The sequence below is a fragment of the Aegilops tauschii genome, chromosome 4, assembly GCF_002575655.3.
Source record: "Aegilops tauschii subsp. strangulata cultivar AL8/78 chromosome 4, Aet v6.0, whole genome shotgun sequence".
Lineage (NCBI taxonomy): Eukaryota > Viridiplantae > Streptophyta > Magnoliopsida > Poales > Poaceae > Aegilops > Aegilops tauschii.
This window is the reverse complement of record NC_053038.3, coordinates 465267782-465288391: the sequence shown is the minus strand read 5'-3', so window position 1 is coordinate 465288391 and position 20610 is coordinate 465267782. Positions and strand designations below refer to the sequence as shown.

Below are 20610 nucleotides of genomic sequence, written 5' to 3'. Positions count from 1 at the left end.
GGATAGCTCAACCCAGACGTGCAACAGCTCAGAGCTAGGCGCCACACCATGCAGTGCAACGCCTAGCTCCGAGGCGTTGCACGTCTGGGTAGAGCTATCCAGAGAGCAACAAAAACCTTTCACCCAGTTTGAGGGCCAAAAAAACACTAAGTGTTGGTGCGGCACCTAGCACAGAGGCGTCCCACTATATTGTGCAACGCCTCAGAGCTAGGCGTTGCACAATATAGTGTGGTGCCTCTGATCTAGGCGCCGTACCAACACTTAGCGAATTTTTGGCCCTCAAACTGGGTGAAAAGGTTCTGTTGCTCTCTGGATAGCTCTACCCAGACGTGCAACGCCTCGGAGCTAGGCGTTGCACTGCATGGTGTGGCGCCCAGCTCTGAGGCGTTGCACGTATAGGTAGAGCTATCCAGAGAAGTGTTTGCCACTTAGGTGTTGCACATGTGGACAAATATCCAGACCAAAACAGAGTAGTTCATAACACATATTACTTCAAATAGAGGAGTAGTTCATGACACATAGTACTTCAAATAGAGGAGTAGTTCATACAACCAAATCGAGGAGGAGTCCACAATACATAGTAGTTCATGACACATAGTAGTTCACAACCAAATCGAAGATCATAGTTTAGAGGATAACACAGTCATAGTCCACAAGCAAATTGAAGATGACATAGCTCTATTGCGCAGAGCAAGGCCCCTTTCCCTTCTTCTTCTTCCTCTCTTCTTCTTCTTCCTCCTCCTTTTTCCTTATGTAGTGAGCCTCCTTAACCACCCTCTCCATGAATATCTTGTTCTCCCTCTCTTTCTTTTCAGCTTCGAATGCCCAAAGTTTCAAGGTTCTTTCTTGAAAATCCTTGAGACACTTCTTCTGTGCCTCCTCACATTTCCTCTTCAACGCACGCTCCCTAGTGCGACACTCAAAATCTCCTCTCTCTCATTCCTTCCTCTTCTCTTCGAGCTCCTCTTGCTGCTTCTTCTCTAGTGCGGCTGCATCCTCCTCTCTCAGCTTCTTCGCAGCCTTCTCCCACCATCCCGCCATCTCACCTTCGCCATCCTTCTCCTCCACTCCCTTCATTGTTGGTTTGTTGGGTTGAGAAGCCGCCATACCTACAATGAGTCAAACATAATAGTTAGTAATGACAATAAGAACAAATTGAAGAACATGCACATTACAACATATTAGTGAATAAGGAGAACAAGAACATACGAAAAAAATTGAAACATTATAGTTAGTGAGCAACATACGGAAATGGTCCATCGAGGTATCCAAACATTCCTCTATACCGACCTTGCCCAAGACCACCACCACGGCCAAGCCCACCACCAAGGCCAAGACCATCACCAAGGCCAAGACCACCACCACGGCCAAGTCCAACACCAAGTCTAAGACCATCACCAAGGCCAAGACCACCACCACGAGCTCTACCACCACCATGGCCTCTTGTAAGTCCTAGTTGCCTCCCTCTTTGTTGCCTAGATCCTCTTTGGCTACCACTTGGTTGGCTAACACTTGGTTTCCTTGGCACTTGTTGGCTACCACTTGTTTGCCTTGGCACTTGTTGGCTACCACTTGGTTGGCTACCTTGTGTAGCTCCTTGTTGGCTTGTGCTTGCATCATTTGTCTTTAACCTCTTTCTTGGTTTGGTACATTTTCTTTTGTTGTGGCCATGACCTTTGCATTCCCCACAACGAGAGCTCTCACGAGGCTCTTGGAATTGGTCGTTGCCCGATTCGCGGCGGCCACCATGGCCCCATCCGTCCATGTCACCTCGAAGACGCTTTGTCTTACATCTACCCCGTTTAACAACCTTCAACTCCGAATCCGGTCATAGTTGAAGTCCATGGTACTCCGGCCACTGTGATTGGTCAAAGTATGGGTGAAAGTGGGGAGCCCATGTATTATTGACCGTCATGATTAAGAACTCCGACTCCCTCACAGAGAGGGTGTGATTGACGTCCACATCCTAATGTGACCGGCGGTATACAAGTGTGAGCATGGGAGATGAAGCAACAATGGCCTCCCGCAAGATCAATCACACCGTGTTAACGAGACCTTGAAAGACCGACCTCCATGTTGGCGGCCATTGTTTGTGGTTCCTCCTGGCTCTCTCACTTCATACTTCCAATCTTTGTTGTCATATAGTATAGCTTCTTGTGAGTCCGCCTTCCATGATTGAAATTCCAACCATTCATCAACCTTGGGTGGGAACTTGTACTTGTACTTGCGCTTGTTCTCACCCGCTATCTGTGCATCTGTTTCCATTGAGTACTTTAGAAAGTACGCATTCATCTTGTCAAATGTGTATTGAACTATTGCCGTCACGGGTAATGCACGTGCACCTTTGAGCACCCTATTGAAGCATTCGGCCATATTGCTTGTCATTTGACCGTATCTCTGGCCATCTTCATCAAACGCACGTGCCCACTTGTTCTGATATTGAATGTGCCTGTTGAGAAAGTCTTGACCCCCGGGATCAAGTTTTTTGTGTGCGAGCAATTTGTTGTACAAAGTGGTGAACCGCTTGTCGGAGAAAGCGAGACAACAATCTTGAAGATCATCGGGTAACTCCTTAAGGCCACATGCCCTATAGAAGTTCGAACAAAAGTGCCTCATGCGCCATCGATGGTGCAACGGAGCATGCCCGGGAATGTCAATCTCCACCGCGTTAAGAATTCCTTGATGCCGATCCGATATGACACAAATTTCCCTCTAAGCGGGTAACACTTTCGTCCTCAAAAGACGCAAAAACCACTCCCAGTTGTCATTGTTCTCCACCTCAACCACAGCAAATGCCAATGGCAACACCCGGTTATTGGCATCACTTGCTATCGCAACCAAAAAGGTGCCCTTGTATTGTCCGGTCAAGAACGTGCCATCAACGGAGATGACCGGCCTACAGTGTTCGAAAGCCCTCACGCATTGCTCGAACGCCCAAAATGCACGGCCAAATAGTCGGACTTTCCTTCCGTCATGAACCGTTGTTTTTTCCCCATGAGGCTCGACCACATGAACCATGCCCGGGTTTGTGGCGGCCATGGCTAACAACAACCTAGGGATTCGGTTGTATGCTTCCCCCCCAATTACCATACAACATCTTAAACGCGGCTTGCTTCGCCTTCCATGCCTTGCCGTATTTCACCTTGTAATGAAAGATGGCTTTCACAAGGTCCATGATATGTTGGATGCTCATTGTTGGAAGTGTGGATATTGAGTTGGAGAGCCTGTAAGCGATGAACTCGGACATGAGTTGTCTGTGGTCTTGGGACACAACCTTGCCATCCACCCTTTTGCCTCGGCACATGTGAGTTGGTACACAACTCACTACGTGCCAAGTGGGACCTCCTTTCCATGGTCTTGCACGCACAATCCATGAAATTTTTTCATCCTCACATGCAACCGTGTAGTGCACATTGACGTCTGAGTTCACCACCTTGTGTGGACGATAATGCGTAACCGAGTAGTTGTCGAGCCACATCTTCAATTCCAAGAAGGTTTCGAACTTACACCCGCGAGCAATCCCGTTCTTGCCGTCTTCCAAATCACGGTGAGATATTGGCCTAACCCCAAGAGATATACCTTGGCCACCATCTACCACGGCTTCATCCGCGAGACTAACATCCTTGAACAATGTAGTCCGATGATCCCACCCGAATACCTTCTCGAAAGCTTCGGCCTCCTTCACCGTGAATCCCTCCTCATCAACTTGTTCATCGGGACCTTCATCATCCGAATCCGATGCATAGCCACGGGAATAAGGGATGTAATGGTCCATTGTCTCTTGCAAATGATATTTGTCGAGATCACCCACATTATTGTCATGGAGATCAACTTCATTGTCATCGTCCGCATACTCATGATTCTCCTCTTGCAAAGCTTCATTTTGGTTGTTTGGAAACGGGCTCAATGTTGGCCTCACTTGTTGGGTCAAAAGAGGTTCAACAATTTCACTCGGTTCAAGGGTGGGGGCTACTACAAACCAAAGGGGAGGGGTTCCGGTTCAAGTCCAAATGCAAACTAGAATCAACCTTCTTCGTTGCAAATAACTCAAGAGCCTTGTCTAGTGATTCGGCCACCGTCTCCTTGTATGCAACCCAACGTTCCTCCGAGTTCACACGCATTGTTTTCCAACAGATGTGCATTCCAAAACCAACATTATGCCTTCCCTCCAACTCAATGATATCACTAGGGTCCATCCAATTCAAATCTTTCCTCATTTGTTCCAAGAGCTCCGCATAGCTAGGACTATTATGAAACACCATGTCAAGCTCATCCGGGTCCGGTTCAATATTGCCTTTCGAGAAGGCATCTTTGTCCCCATGATGAACAAACACACATGTTCTTCCCATCCCTATAAGCATTCAAACAACAAAACATAAAATTTCTTCCATGAGTACTAATCTAAGGATTAACACGGAATACAAACCGTAACATAGATATGAAACAACAACCCTAACCCTAACCCTTGCCCCAACATAACAACACCCATAACCCTAACCCTAACAAGCCTAACCCTAGCACCAACATAAGAATAACCCTAACATACTAACAAGCCCAATCATAGGAAATTGGCAAACAAACATCTCATATCTCCATACAAATCTCTAGATCCATAAAAACCTAGGGTTTCCCAAACTAGCAACAAATGAGCAATTTGTTAACATTTCTTGGATCAAAACAAGGGGATCAGAGAAGATTACCTTGAGGGAGGGATCGAGTTCAAAAACCACGGACAAAATCTTCAAATTTGGAAGATTTGGAGAAGGATTTGAGAGGGGGAGAGGGGGAAAATCTCGGGTGGGGATGGTTTGGGGGTTGGGTGTGTGTGTGTGTGTGGGGGGGGGGGAGTGGGCCAGCCAGCCAACTAGTAACAGACAGTGCAGCACCCACGAAATCTATTTAAAATTATACTTACTATTTTTCTGGCTACACATGGTGAAGACCCGGAGTACTATGTACCATTAAATAGGCTGAATATTTTTTAAAAGGTACCCAAAAAGTGCCTCATTGTTGATGCGTACCCGTGAAAAAACACTCAACGAATAGCCGAACGCTATGCAATGATAGATTTTCCTATAGTGTGGGAGTGTGGGCTAAAGGTATAACCATCCTTCCAACCATCCAAACACGGGATTACCTGGATTTATTTAGGCCTTTCGGTGATGTGCGCTCAGTGGGAGAAGATGTTTCCGTCGACTATGAAGGCATCTGTGACAACTTCGTCAATCTCAAGATGATGTGCCGACTCAGTCTCTCAGAGGTATTCATAGGGATAGGATATGTGTGCGTTCGTTCATAAGAATGAGTGTATGTGTGTCTGTACTGTGTTAAAAAATGACAGGTTGCTCAGGTCCTCTCTGTTGAATATATGGTTTTGTGCATGTATATTGTATAGCCTGGCCCACCTCCTAGTCATTGTATAGTTGAGGTTGTGGCCCACCTTGTACTCCATATATACGTGCGCTTTGCACCGATCAATACATCGTGAAGCATTGCCAAACTCTCGTTTCCAACATGGTATCATACCTAAGATCCTAACCCTAACCCTGTGCCGCCGCTGCCGCCACGATCTCATCGCCGCCGCCGCCCAACACCACCACCGCCGTCGCCGCCATGTACCCCACGCCGTCGCGACCGCCGCCCCGTGTGCGCCGCCGCCCCGCTTCCGCCCCCCAACCTGCCGCGCCGCCCTTCGGCCACGCCGCCTCCCATCCGCCGCGCCGCTTCTCGCATGACGCCGCCGCCCTCGTCTCCCCATGGCCTCCCCTGGCTCCTCCGGCACCACCCGCAGCCGCCGCACCAATCCGTTCGAATGCCCCGATCCCGTTGTCATCCGCGACCTCAACATCCTCGCTCGGGTTCCCGTCGTCCTCGACCACCTCACCTCCACCTACTTTGCGTGGAAGACGTACTTCTCCCTTGTGTTCCGCGAGTACAACATCCGGGATCATATCGATGGCTCCATGGATTCCCGCTTCATGAAGGACGATGAGGAGTGGATGTCCATCGACGCCATCCTCATTCGTTGGTTCTACACCACCATCTCGAAGGACCTCTTCCACACGGCGGTCTCCGCCGACGATGATGCTCACGCCGTTTGGACCAAGCTCAACGGCCTCTTCACCGACAATGCGCTCCAACGCAAGGTTTTCTTGCACGGCGAGTTTTTTGGGTGCCAGTAGCTTGACCCATCTGTCGACGATTACTGCATGCGCCTCAAGAAGCTTGTTGATGAGCTCCGTGAGCTTGGTGAGAAGGTCTCCGACGAGCTCCTACTCAGCACCCTCATCGCCGGCCTGAGCGACGATTTCGGGAACGCCGCCTCCAACATCCGCTTCATCACCAACCCGACGATCCCCAAGATCGTCGCCTTCCTGAAGTTGGAGGAGAGGCGGATGCGGATGTCACGCACCCGGGCCACCCACACCGCCCTCACTGCCGGTACTCGCAGCGGTGCGCCGCCCACCGCCCCGCCGAGGCCCGCTCCGGGCCTCTTCGGCGCCCGCCCGGCCGCTCATCAGGCGCTTCACGCGGCCCCTCAGGCGTACCAGCCCATGCCGCTCTATGGCCCCTCTGCGGTCTATGGGCTGCCTCCGGCCGGTGGGTTTGTGGCGCTCCTGCCTCAGCCGGCGCCGTCCGCCCTGGCTCTCCCACCGGCGCCTTGGGACCCCGCGCTCCTAGAGGCCCTCCACACCGCCCCCACGCCGCAGCAGTACACTGGCGGTGGCGACTGGTATAAGGACACCGGAGCCATGGCTCACATGTCCCCCAACCCCGGTAACCTTCTTGCCGCTCACCCCATTCACACCGCTGCTCGCATTACCGTGGGTGACGGCTCTTCCATGCCTATTACTCATGTCGGCCATCCTACTTTTCCTTCTAACTCCATGCCATTATATCTTTCTAATGTGCTTGTCTCTCCTGACATCATTAAAAATCTTGTTTCCGTTCATTCTCTTACACGTGAAAATCCTGTTACCGTTGAATTTGACATGTTTGGGTTTTCTGTTAAGGATGCCCGTACCTGGATGGTGCTCCACCAATGTGACAACCCCGACGAGCTCTACCCGGTCCACTCATCTACCTCCTCCGTCGCTGCACCCATGGCGCTTTCCGCCGGAGTGGACCTTTGGCACGCTCGTCTCGGTCATCCCAACATCACCCTTCGTCATATTCTTCGGAGTTTTTCATTCACGTGTAATAAGATCGACGATCACACTTGTCATGCTTGTCGTCTCGGCAAACATGTTCGTCTTCCTTTTAGCACTTCCTCGCATGTCGCATCATACCCATTTGAGTTAATTCATAGTGATGTTTTGACCTCTCTTGTTGCAAGTAACACAGGCTATCTTTATTACCTTGTCATACTTGATGATTTTTCGCACTATGTGTGGACCTTCCCGTTGCGGTGAAAGTCGGACTCTGTTGCCACTCTCACCGCTTTTTACTCCTATGTCTCCATGCAGTTTGGACGTCCCATTCATGCGTTGCAAACAGACAACGGGAAGGAGTTTGATGACCTTGCGATCCGCAACCTTCTGCCACACACGGCACGATCTTTCGTCTCACGTGCCCGTACACTTCGCAACAAAACGGCCGCGCTGAGCGTGTGCTTCGCACTCTTAATGATTCCGTTCGCACCCTCCTCTTTCACGCCAACGTGCCACCACGTTTTTGGCCCGACGCGCTCGCCACCGCATCACTACTCATTAACATTCGTCCTTGTCGCACTCGCGGGAATTTTGCACCTCATCACCTCTTGTTTGGCACGCCACCTTCCTATGCTGAGCTCCGCATTTTCGGTTGCCTTTGCTACCCCAGCATCGCTTCCACTTCTCCTCATAAGCTCGCACCTCGGTCTATGGCCTGCATCTTTCTCGGCTATCCCCCCAACACCAAAGGCTATCCCCCCAACACGTTTACTTTGATGAGATGTTTTTTCCGTTCCAGCAGGTACCTTCGGATGTTGCGGCTTTGCCCGCTCCCGGTGACGGCCGCTCTCGTGCCTCTCTTGGGCCGCCTCCCGGCTTTGAGGGTGCCCCCCGCGCTACGGGTCGAGTTTCTCCCCAGTTGGCTGCCCTAGGGGGCCGCACCTCCCTCGGCGCCCGCGACGCCCCTGGCGTCCCCGGCCTCAACCAGACCGGCGGCCTCGCCCGCCGCCTCACGTGCGGCCGCTTCGCCCACGGCGGTCTCGCTGGCGGCCATGCCTGCGGCCTCGCCCGCCGCGGCCTCGCCCGCGTCGGTCTCAGAGGAGGCGGGCTCTTCTTCGTCGTCGCCCGTCTCCACTCCGGACCCGTTGCCCCGCCCGATGACTCGCTCTCGGGCTGGCACCCTCCGACCGAGCACGTGGTACCCCAGCGATGAGTACCTTCTCGCTGCTTCCGTCTCTGAGCCGTCTTCTCTCCCATCGTCAGCTCGAGCCGCCCTTCGGATCCTCATTGGCTCGCCGCGATGCAGGAATAGTTCACGCGCTCCAACGGAACCGTACCTGGCAGCTCGTCCCTCGGCCGCCCCGTGCCAACATCATCACAGGCAAGTGGGTCTTTCGACACAAGACTCGTCCGGATGGCACTCTCGAGCGCTATAAAGCTCGCTGGGTGGTTCGGGGTTTTCGGCAACGCGCGGGCGTGGACTTCACCGACACATTTGCCCCAGTTGTTAAACCGGGCACGATCCGCGTCGTGCTCCAGCTAGCCGTGTCTCGAGCTTGGCCTGTGCATCAGTTGGACGTGTCCAACGCCTTCTTGCACGGCCACCTGGCTGAGCAGGTGTTATGTGAGCAGCCAACCGGCTTCGTCGACGCCACGCATCCAGATCATGTGTGCTTGCTCTCCCGTTCTCTTTACGGGTTGAAGCAGGCACCTCGGACCTGGTACCAGCGCATCGCCGCCTTCCTGCAGACGCTCGGATTTACATCGACTCGCTCCGATGCGTCCCTCTTCGTGTATCATCACGGAGTTGACACGGCCTACTTGCTGCTGTACGTCGATGACATCATTCTGACGGCATCCACTGTCGCGCTTCTTCAGCGGCTCACTGCTCGTCTTCGCGATGAGTTTGCCCTGAAGGACTTGGGTCCTCTGCATTACTTCCTTGGCATTGAGGTGGTTCGGCGGCCAGATGGGTTCTTCCCGCATCAGCGCTATGCCCATGAGCTTCTCGACCGAGCTGGCATGCTTAACTACAAGCCCGCTCCCACGCCCGTCGACACCGAGGCCAAGGTTTCCGCTTTGGAGGGTTCGCCTGCATCTGATGCATCATTCTACCGCTCCATTGTGGGCGCCTTGCAGTACCTGACCCTGACGCGCCCCGACTTGCAGTATGCTGTTCAGCAGGTCTGTCTTCACATGCATGCTCCGCACGACTCTCACTGGACTCTAGTGAAGCGTATCCTCCGATACATACGCGGCACCCAGTCCTTGGGACTTACGCTGACGGCCTCCGCCTCCACCGACCTCATCGCCTACTCTGATGTGGACTGGGCCGGCTGCCCGGACACAGGCGCTCCACCTCAGGGTACTGTGTCTACCTTGGGCCGTCCCTGATCTCTTGGTCCTCCAAGCGACAGCCCACCGTCTCCCGCTCGAGTGCCGAGGCTGAGTATCGAGCAGTGGCTAACGCCGTTGCTAAATGCTCTTGGCTCCGTCAGCTACTCCAGGAGTTGCTTTGTGATGTTCATAAGGCCACGCTCGTCTACTGCGACAACGTCTCCGCCGTCTACCTCTCCGCCAACCCGGTCCACCATCGTCGAACGAAGCATATTGAGCTCGATATACACTTCGTTCGTGAGCAGGTGGCTCTTGGGCGCATCTGGGTCCTCCACGTCCCGACGGCGCAGCAGTTCGCCGATGTCATGACAAAAGGATTGCCTACTTCTGTCTTCGAGGAGTTCAGATCCAGTATTTGCGTCTCCGGCGACGCTTCGAATGCGGAGGGTGTTGAATATATGGTTTTGTGCATGTATATTGTATAGCCTGGCCCACCTCTTAGTCATTGTATAGTTGAGGTTGTGGCCCACCTTATACTCCATATATACGTACGCTTTGCATCGATCAATACATCGTGAAGCATTGCCAAACTCTCGTTTCCAACACTCTCTAAAACAGGCTAGTTTTCTTTTGTGGATACGAGGAGTTACACGGTTCTCATGCACGTGCCTGCATTGAAAACGCACGGTTATCATGACCACACGCATATCGACCGTGTCCTAGCACGTACGCGAAGGTAGCGACGCGACGAGGGTGAAGTTGACTCGAGTCCACTCACCGTGGCTTCCACCACACATACACATATTTTTTCCGTTATTACAGTGTGGTTGCATTTGCATGGACCACATGAGTGGAGCAAAGGTGAAAAACTCATTATAGATCGTGTTTCACGTGTCAAAATCTCTTGACTGACCGATGTTGGAGTCATCGTTTGCATGCGTTGGCAAACTGACGACAGACCGGCCGGCAGGGGCGCCGCACTATAAACAGCCCCGCGCGCAGCCAGGCAAGGCGCGCGGCACTATATAAATCGTCCGAACGATCAGCCGCATCATCTATCTTCTGGCCGTTCAAAGATGGAAGACCACAAGACGAGCCGCCTCGCCGCGACGGCGAGCCCCCTCGGCGAGCCTCTTCTCACGGCTACGGGGAAACGAGTTGTTGACGGCGACGCCGAGGCGCAGCTCCCTCCGTATCGCAGCGCCGGCGCCTCCTTCTCCAGGACGTGCCTCAACCTCACCAACGCCGTCTCGGGCATCGGGGTGCTCACCATGCCCTACGCGGTGTCGCGGGGAGGGTGGCTCAGCCTGGCGCTCTTCGCCCTCGTCGGCGCCGTCTGCTACTACACCGGCACGCTCATAGCGCGCTGCATGCGCGCCGACGGCTCCGTCGCCACCTACCCGGACGTCGGCCAGCTGGCCTTCGGCGCCGCCGGCCGGAGAACCGTCGCCGTGTTCATGTACGTGGAGCTCTACCTCGTCGCCATCAGCTTCCTGGTCCTCGAGGGCGACAACCTCGACAAGCTCTTCCCCGGCGCCAGCGTGGAGCTGCCTGCCGGCTACCAACTGCGCGGGAAGCAGCTCTTCATCGTCCTGGCCGGCGCCGTCGTGCTGCCCACCACCTGGCTCAAGAACCTCGGCGTGCTCGCCTACGTGTCGGCGCTCGGGCTCGTCGCGTCTGCGGCCTTGACGGCGTCGCTTGTGTGGGCCGGCGTCTCTGAGTCCGGGTTCCGCGGGAGCGGCAACGTCCTCAACCTCGCCGGCCTGCCCACCTCCCTCGGCCTCTACTTCGTCTGCTTCACCGGCCATGCCGTCTTTCCCACGATATACTCGTCCATGAAGAACAGCAAGCAATTCTCCCAAGTGCTGCTCTTCTCCTCGGTGCTCTGCAGCCTCAACTACGGACTCACGGCGGTGCTGGGCTACCTCATCTACGGAGACGACGTGCAGTCGCAGGTGACGCTCAACTTGCCATCAGGGAGGGTCTACACCAAGATCGCCATCGTGATGACTCTCGTCAACCCGCTGACCAAGTACGCGCTGCTCGTTGCGCCCATCACGTCGGCGATCGAGGAGAGGTTCTCGCTCGCGGGGAGTGGGCCGGCGAGGGTGGCCGTCAGCACCGCCGTTCTTGTCAGCACGGTCGCGGTGGCGTCCATGGTGCCCTTCTTCGGGTTCCTCATGTCTTTCATCGGTTCCTTGCTCAGCGTCATGGCCACAGTCTTCTTCCCCTGCCTCTGCTACCTCAAGATCTACAAAGCCAAAGGCCTACGCCGTGTCGAGGTCGCTGCCATCGTCGCCATCCTGCTGCTCGGGGCGTTTGTTGCCGTCACTGGCACCTACTCTTCTTTGTTGGACATCATAGGCACTTTCTAATTAAGAGATAATTCCATTTAGCTGTGCTAGCATATAGTACAAACAAAAAGCCGAGTGATCCTAATGTACATAAGATAAAGTGAAGGTCATCCCTCTTTTGAGAATCCGTTGACTACACTGCGGAGATGGCTCTTCGCGAGATCAGATGCGTGGGGGCTAAGGTTTACTTGGACAATTAAAGAGTTCAACCCAATCCAGAGTGTATTGGATTTGGTCCTTATGTACGTTCAGTGGGAGGTGACTTTTTCGCTACAGTTTGCCTAATTCATATCTAGAAGTTTTTTAAGAATGTCACATCTAAGCTTTCACAAATATATAATACAGCAACAAAAAAACTAGGACAAAAAAATAGACCACAAACAAAGTGAACATCAGCTTAGATGTGACATAACTATGTCAGATCTAGATGTGTCCTAGACAGACCCTTTTCGCTATGCTCCCTAAAGGCGGTTACACGTATTGGTTCTAATCACTCACCCCTGTTTTTCTCGCCGGGGGAGGGTGCCCCCTAGATCGAAGCATTTTCACTTTGAAACCTCGAGGCTATTGCAACCAGGGTTTTGTGGAAGCAGTGCAGCTTAGGTGGGCGGAGGCGGCTACCGCCTAGGGTGTTGTGTGTTGTCGACATTTGGCATCATTGTGCCAAATCAGTGCGGCGGTTCATGTGTGGGTGGGGGGCAATCTTGGTGCTGATTTGAGGGCCCGTAAGAAGGCCCTCCTTGACCAGATCAAGGCGTTGGATGTGATTGTTGACGACGTTGGCCTCTCTGTCGATGAGTGGCTCGTGCGCTACACCCTCGAAGCCTCTTTTATGGAGATCTTCAAGGGTGAAGAGCTTTCTTGGCAGCGTCGGGCAGAGGGGGTGGGGGTGTCTTGGCTCTTCGAAGGGGGCGGGGGGCGCTAATACCGCCTATTTCCAGGCTATTGCTAATGGGCGGCGTCTCAAATGCTCTATCCCTTATTTGTGGAGGGAGATGTCCTCCTTGAGCAGTCAGGAGATATCGTGACACACATTTACTCCTTGTATAAGGAGCTCTTCATGGCAGAATCCTACTATAGGATTTCTCCGGCTGATGATTATTGGCCAGTAGCAGCCAAAGTTTCTGCCACTGAGAATGTGAAACTATCTCTGCCTTTCTCGTCGGAGGAGGTGGGCAGGGGATTGCTAATATGAAGTCTAGCTAGGCACCAGGCCCAGGCGGCCTGCCGGTGGCCTTCTTCCAAAAGTTTTGGCTACAATTTCGGCCTCTGATCATGCTGATGTTTCATGAATTTTATATCGGGACTCTCGACATGGTGTGCTTGAACTTTGGTGTCATTACCCTGATCCCCAAAATAGTGGTCGAGAATCCGGATGGTGAAGAGCCCCGCGCCTCTCCCCCACACAGGCAGCACATTTGTCGAAGTGGAGGCTGTCGTGGAACGTGGCCGGCGGGCTTCGAGCTAAGCCTGGCGCTCTTCGCCCTCGTCGGCGCCGTCTGCTACTACACCGGCACGCTCATAGCGCTCTGCATGCGCGCCGACGGCTCCGTCGCCACCTACCCGGACGTCGGCCAGCTGGCCTTCGGCGCCGCCGGCCGGAGAACCGTCGCCGTGTTCATGTACGTGGAGCTCTACCTCGTCGCCATCAGCTTCCTGGTCCTCGAGGGCGACAACCTCGACAAGCTCTTCCCCGGCGCCGGCGTGGAGCTGCTCGTCGCGTCTGCGGCCTTGACGGCGTCGCTTGTGTGGGCCGGCGTCTCTGAGTCCGGGTTCCGCGGGAGCGGCAACGTCCTCAACCTCGCCGGCCTGCCCACCTCCCTCGGCCTCTACTTCGTCTGCTTCACCGGCCACGCCGTCTTTCCCACGATATACTCGTCCATGAAGAACCGCGAGCGCTTCTCCCAAGTGCTGCACTTCTCCTCGGTGCTCTGCAGCCTCAACTACGGGCTCACGGCGGTGCTGGACTACCTCATCTACGGAGACGACGTGCAGTCGCAGGTGACGCTCGACCTGCCATCAGGGAGGCTCTACACCAAGATCGCCATCGTCATGACCCTCGTCAACCCGCTGACCAAGTACGCGCTGCTCGTCGCGCCCATCACGTCGGCGATCGAGGAGACGTTCTCGCTCGTGGGGAGTGGGTCGGCGAGGGTGGCCGTTAGCACCGCCCTTCTCGTGAGCACGGTCGCAGTGGCGTCCATGGTGCCGTTCTTCGGGTTCCTCATGTCCTTCATCGGTTCCTTCCTCAGCGTCATAGCCACAGTCTTCTTCCCCTGCCTCTGCTACCTCAAGATCTACAGAGCCAAAGGCCTACGCCGGGTCGAGGTCGCGGCAATCGTGGCCATCCTGCTGCTAGGGGCGTTCGTTGCCATCACTGGCACCTACACTTCTTTGTTGGACATCATAGGCACTTTCTGACAGATAGCTAGTACTTCCTATTAACTGTGCTATGCTAGACATTTATTTTGAGACGGAGGGAGTAGTACAAACAAAACAAACCGAGTGATCTTAGTGTATGTAAGATAAAGTGAAGGTCATCCCTAATTTTGAATCCGTTGATTTGCAAAAAAAAAAAGGACCATTAATTATCGACTTCGATATTCACACTCGGGGGCCATTCTGCTGGGTGTCAAGGAGGTCATTTTCGTAGCTAAGGATATGGATCGCAGGAAGTTCTTTCTTAGCATGTCTCTGGCCGAAAGATGTTTGAACCTCAGTTGAGAGGTGATAATTACCCGGCTGACCACGGGCGGTCTTCAGTTTTTCTATCTGAGCGGAAGGCCGAGGTTGATCGAAGTACTATCTCGGTGGTGGTGACGGGGGACTTCAATCTGATTTGGCGGAGCGTGGACTAAAACTCGACTATTGTGGACATTCGGTGCATGCCTCTTTTCAATGACTACATTGCGGAGATGATTCTTCGCGAGATCGTTCACGTGGGGGCTAGGTTACTTGGACTAATAGAGAGCTCAACCCAATCCAGGGTGTATTGGATTTGGTCCTTGCGTCCGTTCAGTGGAAGGTGGCTTTTCCGCTATGCTCCCTAAAGGCGGTTACCTGAATTTGGCTCTCAGCACTCACCCCTGCTTTTCTCGTCAGGGGAGGGTGCCCCCTGGATCGAAGTGTTTCCACTTTGAAACCTTGGGGCTATTGCATCAGGTTTTGTGGAAGCAGTGCAGCTTAGGTGGGTGAAGGCGGCTGCTGCTCCGCGTAGGGTGTTCTGTGTTGTCGACATTGGCATCACAGTGACAAATCACTGCGACAATTCATGTGTGGGTGGGTGGGAGGGGCAATCTTGGTGCTTGACTAGATCAAGGTGTTGGATGTGATTGTCACGACGTTAGCCTCTCTGCCGATGAGTGGCTCGTGCGGTACACCCTCAAAGCCTCTCTTATGGAGATCTTCAAGGGTGAAGAGCTTTTCTGACAGCGTGAGGCGATGGGGGTGGGGGTGTCAGAATTGGCAATTAGAAGAGGGACGCTAATACCGCCTATTGCCAGGCTATTGCTAATGGGCGGCGTCCCAAATGCTCTATCCCTTGTTTGTGGGAGGGAGATGTCCTCCTTGAGCAGTCAGGAGATATCGTGACACGCATTTACTCCTTGTATAAGGAGCTCTTCATGGCCGAACCCTACTATGGGGTTTCTCCAACTGATGATTATTGCCAGTAGCAGCTAAAGTTTCTGCCACTGAGAATGTGAAACCATCTCCGCCTTTCTCGTCGGAGGAGGTGGGTAGGGAATTGCTGACATGAAGGCTGGCTAGGCACCTGGCCCAGGCGGCCTGCTGGTGGCCTTCTTCCAGAAGTTTTAGCTGTAGTTTTAGTCTCGGTCATGCCGATGTTCCACGAATTTTATATTGGGACTCTCGACATGGTGCGCTTGAACTTTGGTGTCATTACCTTGATCCCCAAAATAGTGGTCGAGAAGCCGGATGATGAAGAGCCCCGCGCCTCTCCCCCGCACAGGCAACACGTCTGTTGAAGTGGAGGCTGTCGTGGAGCGTGGCGGGCAGGCTTGGAGCTAGGAAGGCGGCGGTGGAGTCAATGTGGTGGTGTGGCCATGGAGGTGCTACGACGGCGGTGGAAAGAGACCACCAACGCCGGCAAGAGGGGGCATCAGATGCGACGTTGAGGTAGGGGAAATGTGTGGATGCGGGCGGCGACCTGGGCAGCGTCGGTGTGGCCTAAAGTGGTAGGCGGCGGTGATGGCGGTGTGGCCGGAGGTTTCATGTGCGTAGGGGCAGGGGGGAATGGGTGTGGTGCCACCGACAGGCGGGGTAGTGGGAGGACAAGGGCGAGAGAATTCCTTATTTAACATCGTCTTAAAATTTGTTGCCTTATTTGACACTGAAAAGAATTGTCTTCCTTATTTAACACCGGGTTTACATTTTATGCCCTTTATGACACTATCATCCATTTTGAGTCTTAACGGTGTTAAATGACACATGAAAAGACCTATTTCCTCCTTATATGATATGTGATCGAAATTTTATGTGGATGTGAGTATCCGACCGACTCATTTTGTGCCTTGGTCCCAACCTTGACGGCGTTGTAGCCAAGTGCTTTCCGGCGTACAGACCTACAAGGCTAGCTCGAGTATTTTCCAAGCTAATGGGTTCCGCAGAGACGTAGATGATAATGTGCACATATACACCAAGAAACAAGCAGGCAGACACGTGGATCGATTCTAGTTGGACGTGTACTGCTATACGTACTAGACGAAGCTAGCTAAGCAGCCGATCTCTCGCTTGATCGATTCTATGTTGGCTGGCTGATGGCCACAACACGAACACACGAGGCGGTTGATGGCCACATGATCTTGTCGGTCCTGTTTATTTTCTTTCGTTCAATCTCAACTCTATTAAGTTACTGGCTTGTTGTACACTACTCTCTTCGTTTCACAATGTTGCGCATATAATTTTTTTTTAAGTTAAACTTTATAAACCTTGATCAAATTTGTAGAGAAAATCATATACATCTAGAATATCAAATACATATGCTTAGATACATCACAAGACATACTTTTATATTATATACATTTAGTATTGTAGATATAAATAATTTTCTCTGTAAACTTGGTCAAAGTTTATAAAATTTGACTTTATAGAAAATCTATACGCACTATATTATGAAACGGAAAGAGTACTGACTACGATATTAAGGGGGTGTTTGGATTGCAGCCCCAACTTACCACTCAAAAAATTTGGCGTTGACCTGAGCACGGGCGCCTATTTGGATGAGCTCCAATTAATTGGCACGCCCCAGTCCCATCCACTTCTCTCGTTCATTCCGCTTCCAATATATTGGCGAGAGCGTGGCGTCCGATTCCTCAGCCAACTTTTTGGCGAGCCAATAGTTGGCATGGCTACCACAGGCAGAAACCAAACGAGCCCTAACGTACTCTGCCGTGAACTACTATTGATGTAAACCGGCCACGCTGCTAACCACCATGCGCCCTGCCGTTACCAAACACGCTGCTCCCAGCCGCCATATGCCTCCGCATAGCTGACTGGCGCACCTCGCGTAGTACTCCCTCCGTTCGGAAAAAACTTGTCCCAACCTTGTTCCTCAAATGGATATATCTAGTATCAAGTTAGTGCTAGATACATCCATTTAAGAGAAACCTCTTTCAGACGGAGGGAGTACAATTTTGCTGGCCCCATGCCGCCCGCTGCACGCCACGCCGCAAGCCGCATGAGATCCGCGCGCTGCCGCCCAGGATGTGCGAGCCGCTGGCACGCGAGCTCCATGCGTAGCCGTATCTACATCATGACCTTGTTGTGTGATTTATGATGCACCGCCAACGTCTTGACATGGAAGTACTGAAGCTAAACTAGATGCAGACATAGTCGCATAATGGAGCTAAACTACCACATAACAATTTTAATCACATATCACATTAGGGGCAAATAGATCTTTTCAAGTGTCATTTAACACCGTTAAGTCTCAAAATAGATAAAAGTGTCATAAAGGGCATAAATTTTAGACACGGTGTTGAATAGGGAAGAAAAAGTTTCTCGGTGTCAAACAGGGAAACAACATTTAAAACAGTGTCATATAAGGAATTTTCTCGACAAGGGCGGGCGTCGTGTGTGTCCGTGCAATGTCCGCGTCGACACAAACCCGACCCAAATTTGGGCAAAAAATGGGTCGCGGGAGGATGAAAAATGAACGGCTGCCGGTTTGCGTTGGCATGTTGGGCTGCGATTTCTGTTCGTTTCGACCCAAACGGATACGCACGGACAAAATGTGTCACCCTGTTGGAGTTGCCCTTAGAGAAGATCAACGACCCAAACGGATACGCACGGACAAAATGTGTCACCCTGTTGGAGTTGCCCTTAGAGAAGATCAGTGGAGGTACATATTATCTAGCCCTGCCATCGGCCGATAGTGTTTGGCCCCCTTTTGAAGCTTCATCGGCAAAGTAATTGGCTTTATTAGTCTATATTGTCATGGCTAGTGAGATGTTAGCAAAACAAGGTGTGGATAAACAGATGATAGATTATCATTTACAATTTTGGCTTGTATACATAACTGAAACGGTTTGGTAGGGCGGTGATACCAAGCAGTATCATCCATTCATCGTATATCCTATACCAAGGGAAGCTTTGCTTTGTTATTGGTTTGGTTTACATGCTGAAACTGTAATAAATTATTAGGGTTGGATATTTGACGAGAGGAGGGGGTGTGTGGTGTGTCTCGGTCCGCACTCAACAGGTGAGGGCTAGAGGGAGTAGCAATCAAACGTAAAGTAACGTAATGACTTAGGTGGCATTTTTTAGTTGAAGGAAATTATCTAACTGCTAATCCCTCCGGCCCCCCTACTCCAACTGGATGGGGTCCCTCTCCTAATTTCCTTCAACTGAAAAATGCCATCTAAGTCATTATGTTACTTTACGTTTGATTGCTACGTAGGTGTAGCATTGCTCGTTAGTGCCTCCCGGCCGGGACACGGAGGCTGCCTTTCTCCCAGACGCAGTAGTCCCTGCCGTGCGCCGCGATGTGGAAATCCGACGGCACCGCGCCGCCCACGTCGTACCTCGTCCCGATCTTGACGAACACCCTCTCGTTGACGACGGCCACGTACAGGTCGGCGTCGGCGACGAGGATCCGCAGCTTGCTCCCGGCGTGGACGCCGTTCCGCGCCCTGATCGCCGCCAGCTTGGCCAGCTGCACCTTCAGGTTCCACTCGAACATGTGGTCGTAGAACTGCATCGCGATGATCTCAATGTGTTACATACGTAGAGAGGACAGAGGAGAGGCGTAAGCGTGAAGAGGACTTACGATGCAGGGGACGCCGGGGTGGGTGAGGATGTAGGCGTAGCCCTGCATCACCTTGTCCGCCGGGAACGGCCACAGCTTCTGCGTCGACCCGGTGTCGTGGTTGTCGACGAACGTGACGGCCCTCTCCGGCAGCCAGCCGATCATGCCGGCCGCCTTCCCGGACCGGTCACGCAACCGCCACAGCTCGGCCTGCACGCCCGCCTGCAGCACCCCCTTGGTGGCGAAGTCGAACGCCATGACCGACGGCGACGCCGCCTCCACCCAGTCCACCAGCCCCTGCCGGCACCGGTCCTGGTTGTGCGACGGCCTGCCGTCGCCGTCGTAGGCCAGCGGGTTCCATATCTCGGCCACCACGAAGCCCGGCCTGACGGCGTCGATGTAGGTCCTGGCGACGGCGGGCGAGTAGCCCCTGGCGAAGTCGAGGCGCCAGCCGTCGAAGCCGACGTCGGTCTTGAGCCAGCGGAGCCAGTCGGAGAGCTCCCTCCGCACCCGCGGGCTCAGGTGGTCGACGTCGGGCGGCGCGTCGAAGCCGTCGCCGGTGTCGCGGTGGCCCGTGCCGTCCGAGTACGTGGCGTCGTCGGCGCAGACCTCGGCGGGGCCCCAGTCGAGGCGCGCGTCGGGCGTCCCGCCCTCGAAGGCGCAGTAGACACCGCGCGCGTCCTGCTTGTCGGCGGTCCGGTGGTTGATCACCACGTCGGCCACGCACTGTATTCCTCTGGCGTGGAAGGCCGCGAGCAGGGACCTGAGCTCCGCCGCCGCGCCGTACCTGGACGCGTCGAGGTCGTAGAGCCGGCCCGGCATGTAGCCCTGGGGGGAGACGGAGTGCGAGGGCGGGGGGAGCCAGACGTGGGTGACGCCGGCGTCGGCTATGTCGCCGACCTGGGCCTTGAGGTGGTTGTACCAGCCCCCCTGCTTCTTCCACGACTCCCAGTTGAACCCCTGCGCGCATTGTGCATCGCGTTAGTAAACAGTCAGCAGTGAAGCATCTACCGAGTGACGACGTATCACAGTGACGTACCTGGAAGAGGATCTGTGGCTTGGCTCGGACCAAGTTAGTACAGCAGCTGCAGAGCGCCACGAGAAGCAGCAGGCACAGGCTGCTGCAATGCTTCATCTGTCGTCGTCGGTCTTTGTGGAGAAGAGAAGGGAATGGAATGGAGGATGACCGTTGTTTGTGCCGCCGGGGCCGGGGATATATGTAGGCGGTCGGAGGCGGCCGGGAACGTTGAGGAACGGAATCGGATTTAGTACTTGTAGTGGATAACTGGATATGGATGTGGATATCCGTAGTACTGGATAAAGACATTGTCATGTAGTAGTACATTAATGGTAGCCCCGCGCGGACTCGACGGTCAGCGAGCAGGTATACGGCGGCGGCCGGCGGACACGGAGGAGGAACCAATGGAGCAATCACGGCTCGAGGGTTTGCTTTGCTTGCAACGTCCTACCGGTTACGGGCTACGGTGCTAACTACTCTACC

At 53.5% G+C, this 20610-nt stretch overlaps 3 protein-coding genes across 3 annotated transcripts; 2 read left to right on the top strand and 1 right to left on the bottom strand.

Annotated features, from left to right (window-relative positions):
* The first annotated feature begins 10518 nt into the window (after nucleotides 1–10518).
* LOC109739018 (amino acid transporter AVT1I-like) lies at nucleotides 10519–12139 on the top strand. The gene has a single exon (XM_020298098.3). It carries the CDS (start codon nucleotides 10565–10567, stop codon nucleotides 11861–11863), a length of 1299 nt encoding a protein of 432 aa, XP_020153687.1. The 5' UTR covers nucleotides 10519–10564; the 3' UTR covers nucleotides 11864–12139.
* A 1017-nt stretch (nucleotides 12140–13156) lies between these two features.
* LOC109739016 (amino acid transporter AVT1I-like) lies at nucleotides 13157–14379 on the top strand. The gene has a single exon (XM_020298097.3). The coding sequence runs from the start codon at nucleotides 13157–13159 to the stop codon at nucleotides 14261–14263; it is 1107 nt and encodes a 368-aa protein (XP_020153686.1). The 3' UTR covers nucleotides 14264–14379.
* A 3954-nt stretch (nucleotides 14380–18333) lies between these two features.
* LOC109739019 (alpha-amylase isozyme 3D) lies at nucleotides 18334–20362 on the bottom strand. Its single transcript, XM_020298099.4, has 3 exons — nucleotides 20149–20362; nucleotides 19131–20069; nucleotides 18334–19055 (listed from the first exon to the last, which is right to left on the bottom strand). Exons 1-3 carry the CDS (start codon nucleotides 20242–20244, stop codon nucleotides 18777–18779), a joined length of 1314 nt encoding a protein of 437 aa, XP_020153688.1. The 5' UTR covers nucleotides 20245–20362; the 3' UTR covers nucleotides 18334–18776.
* Nucleotides 20363–20610: the final 248 nt, after the last annotated feature.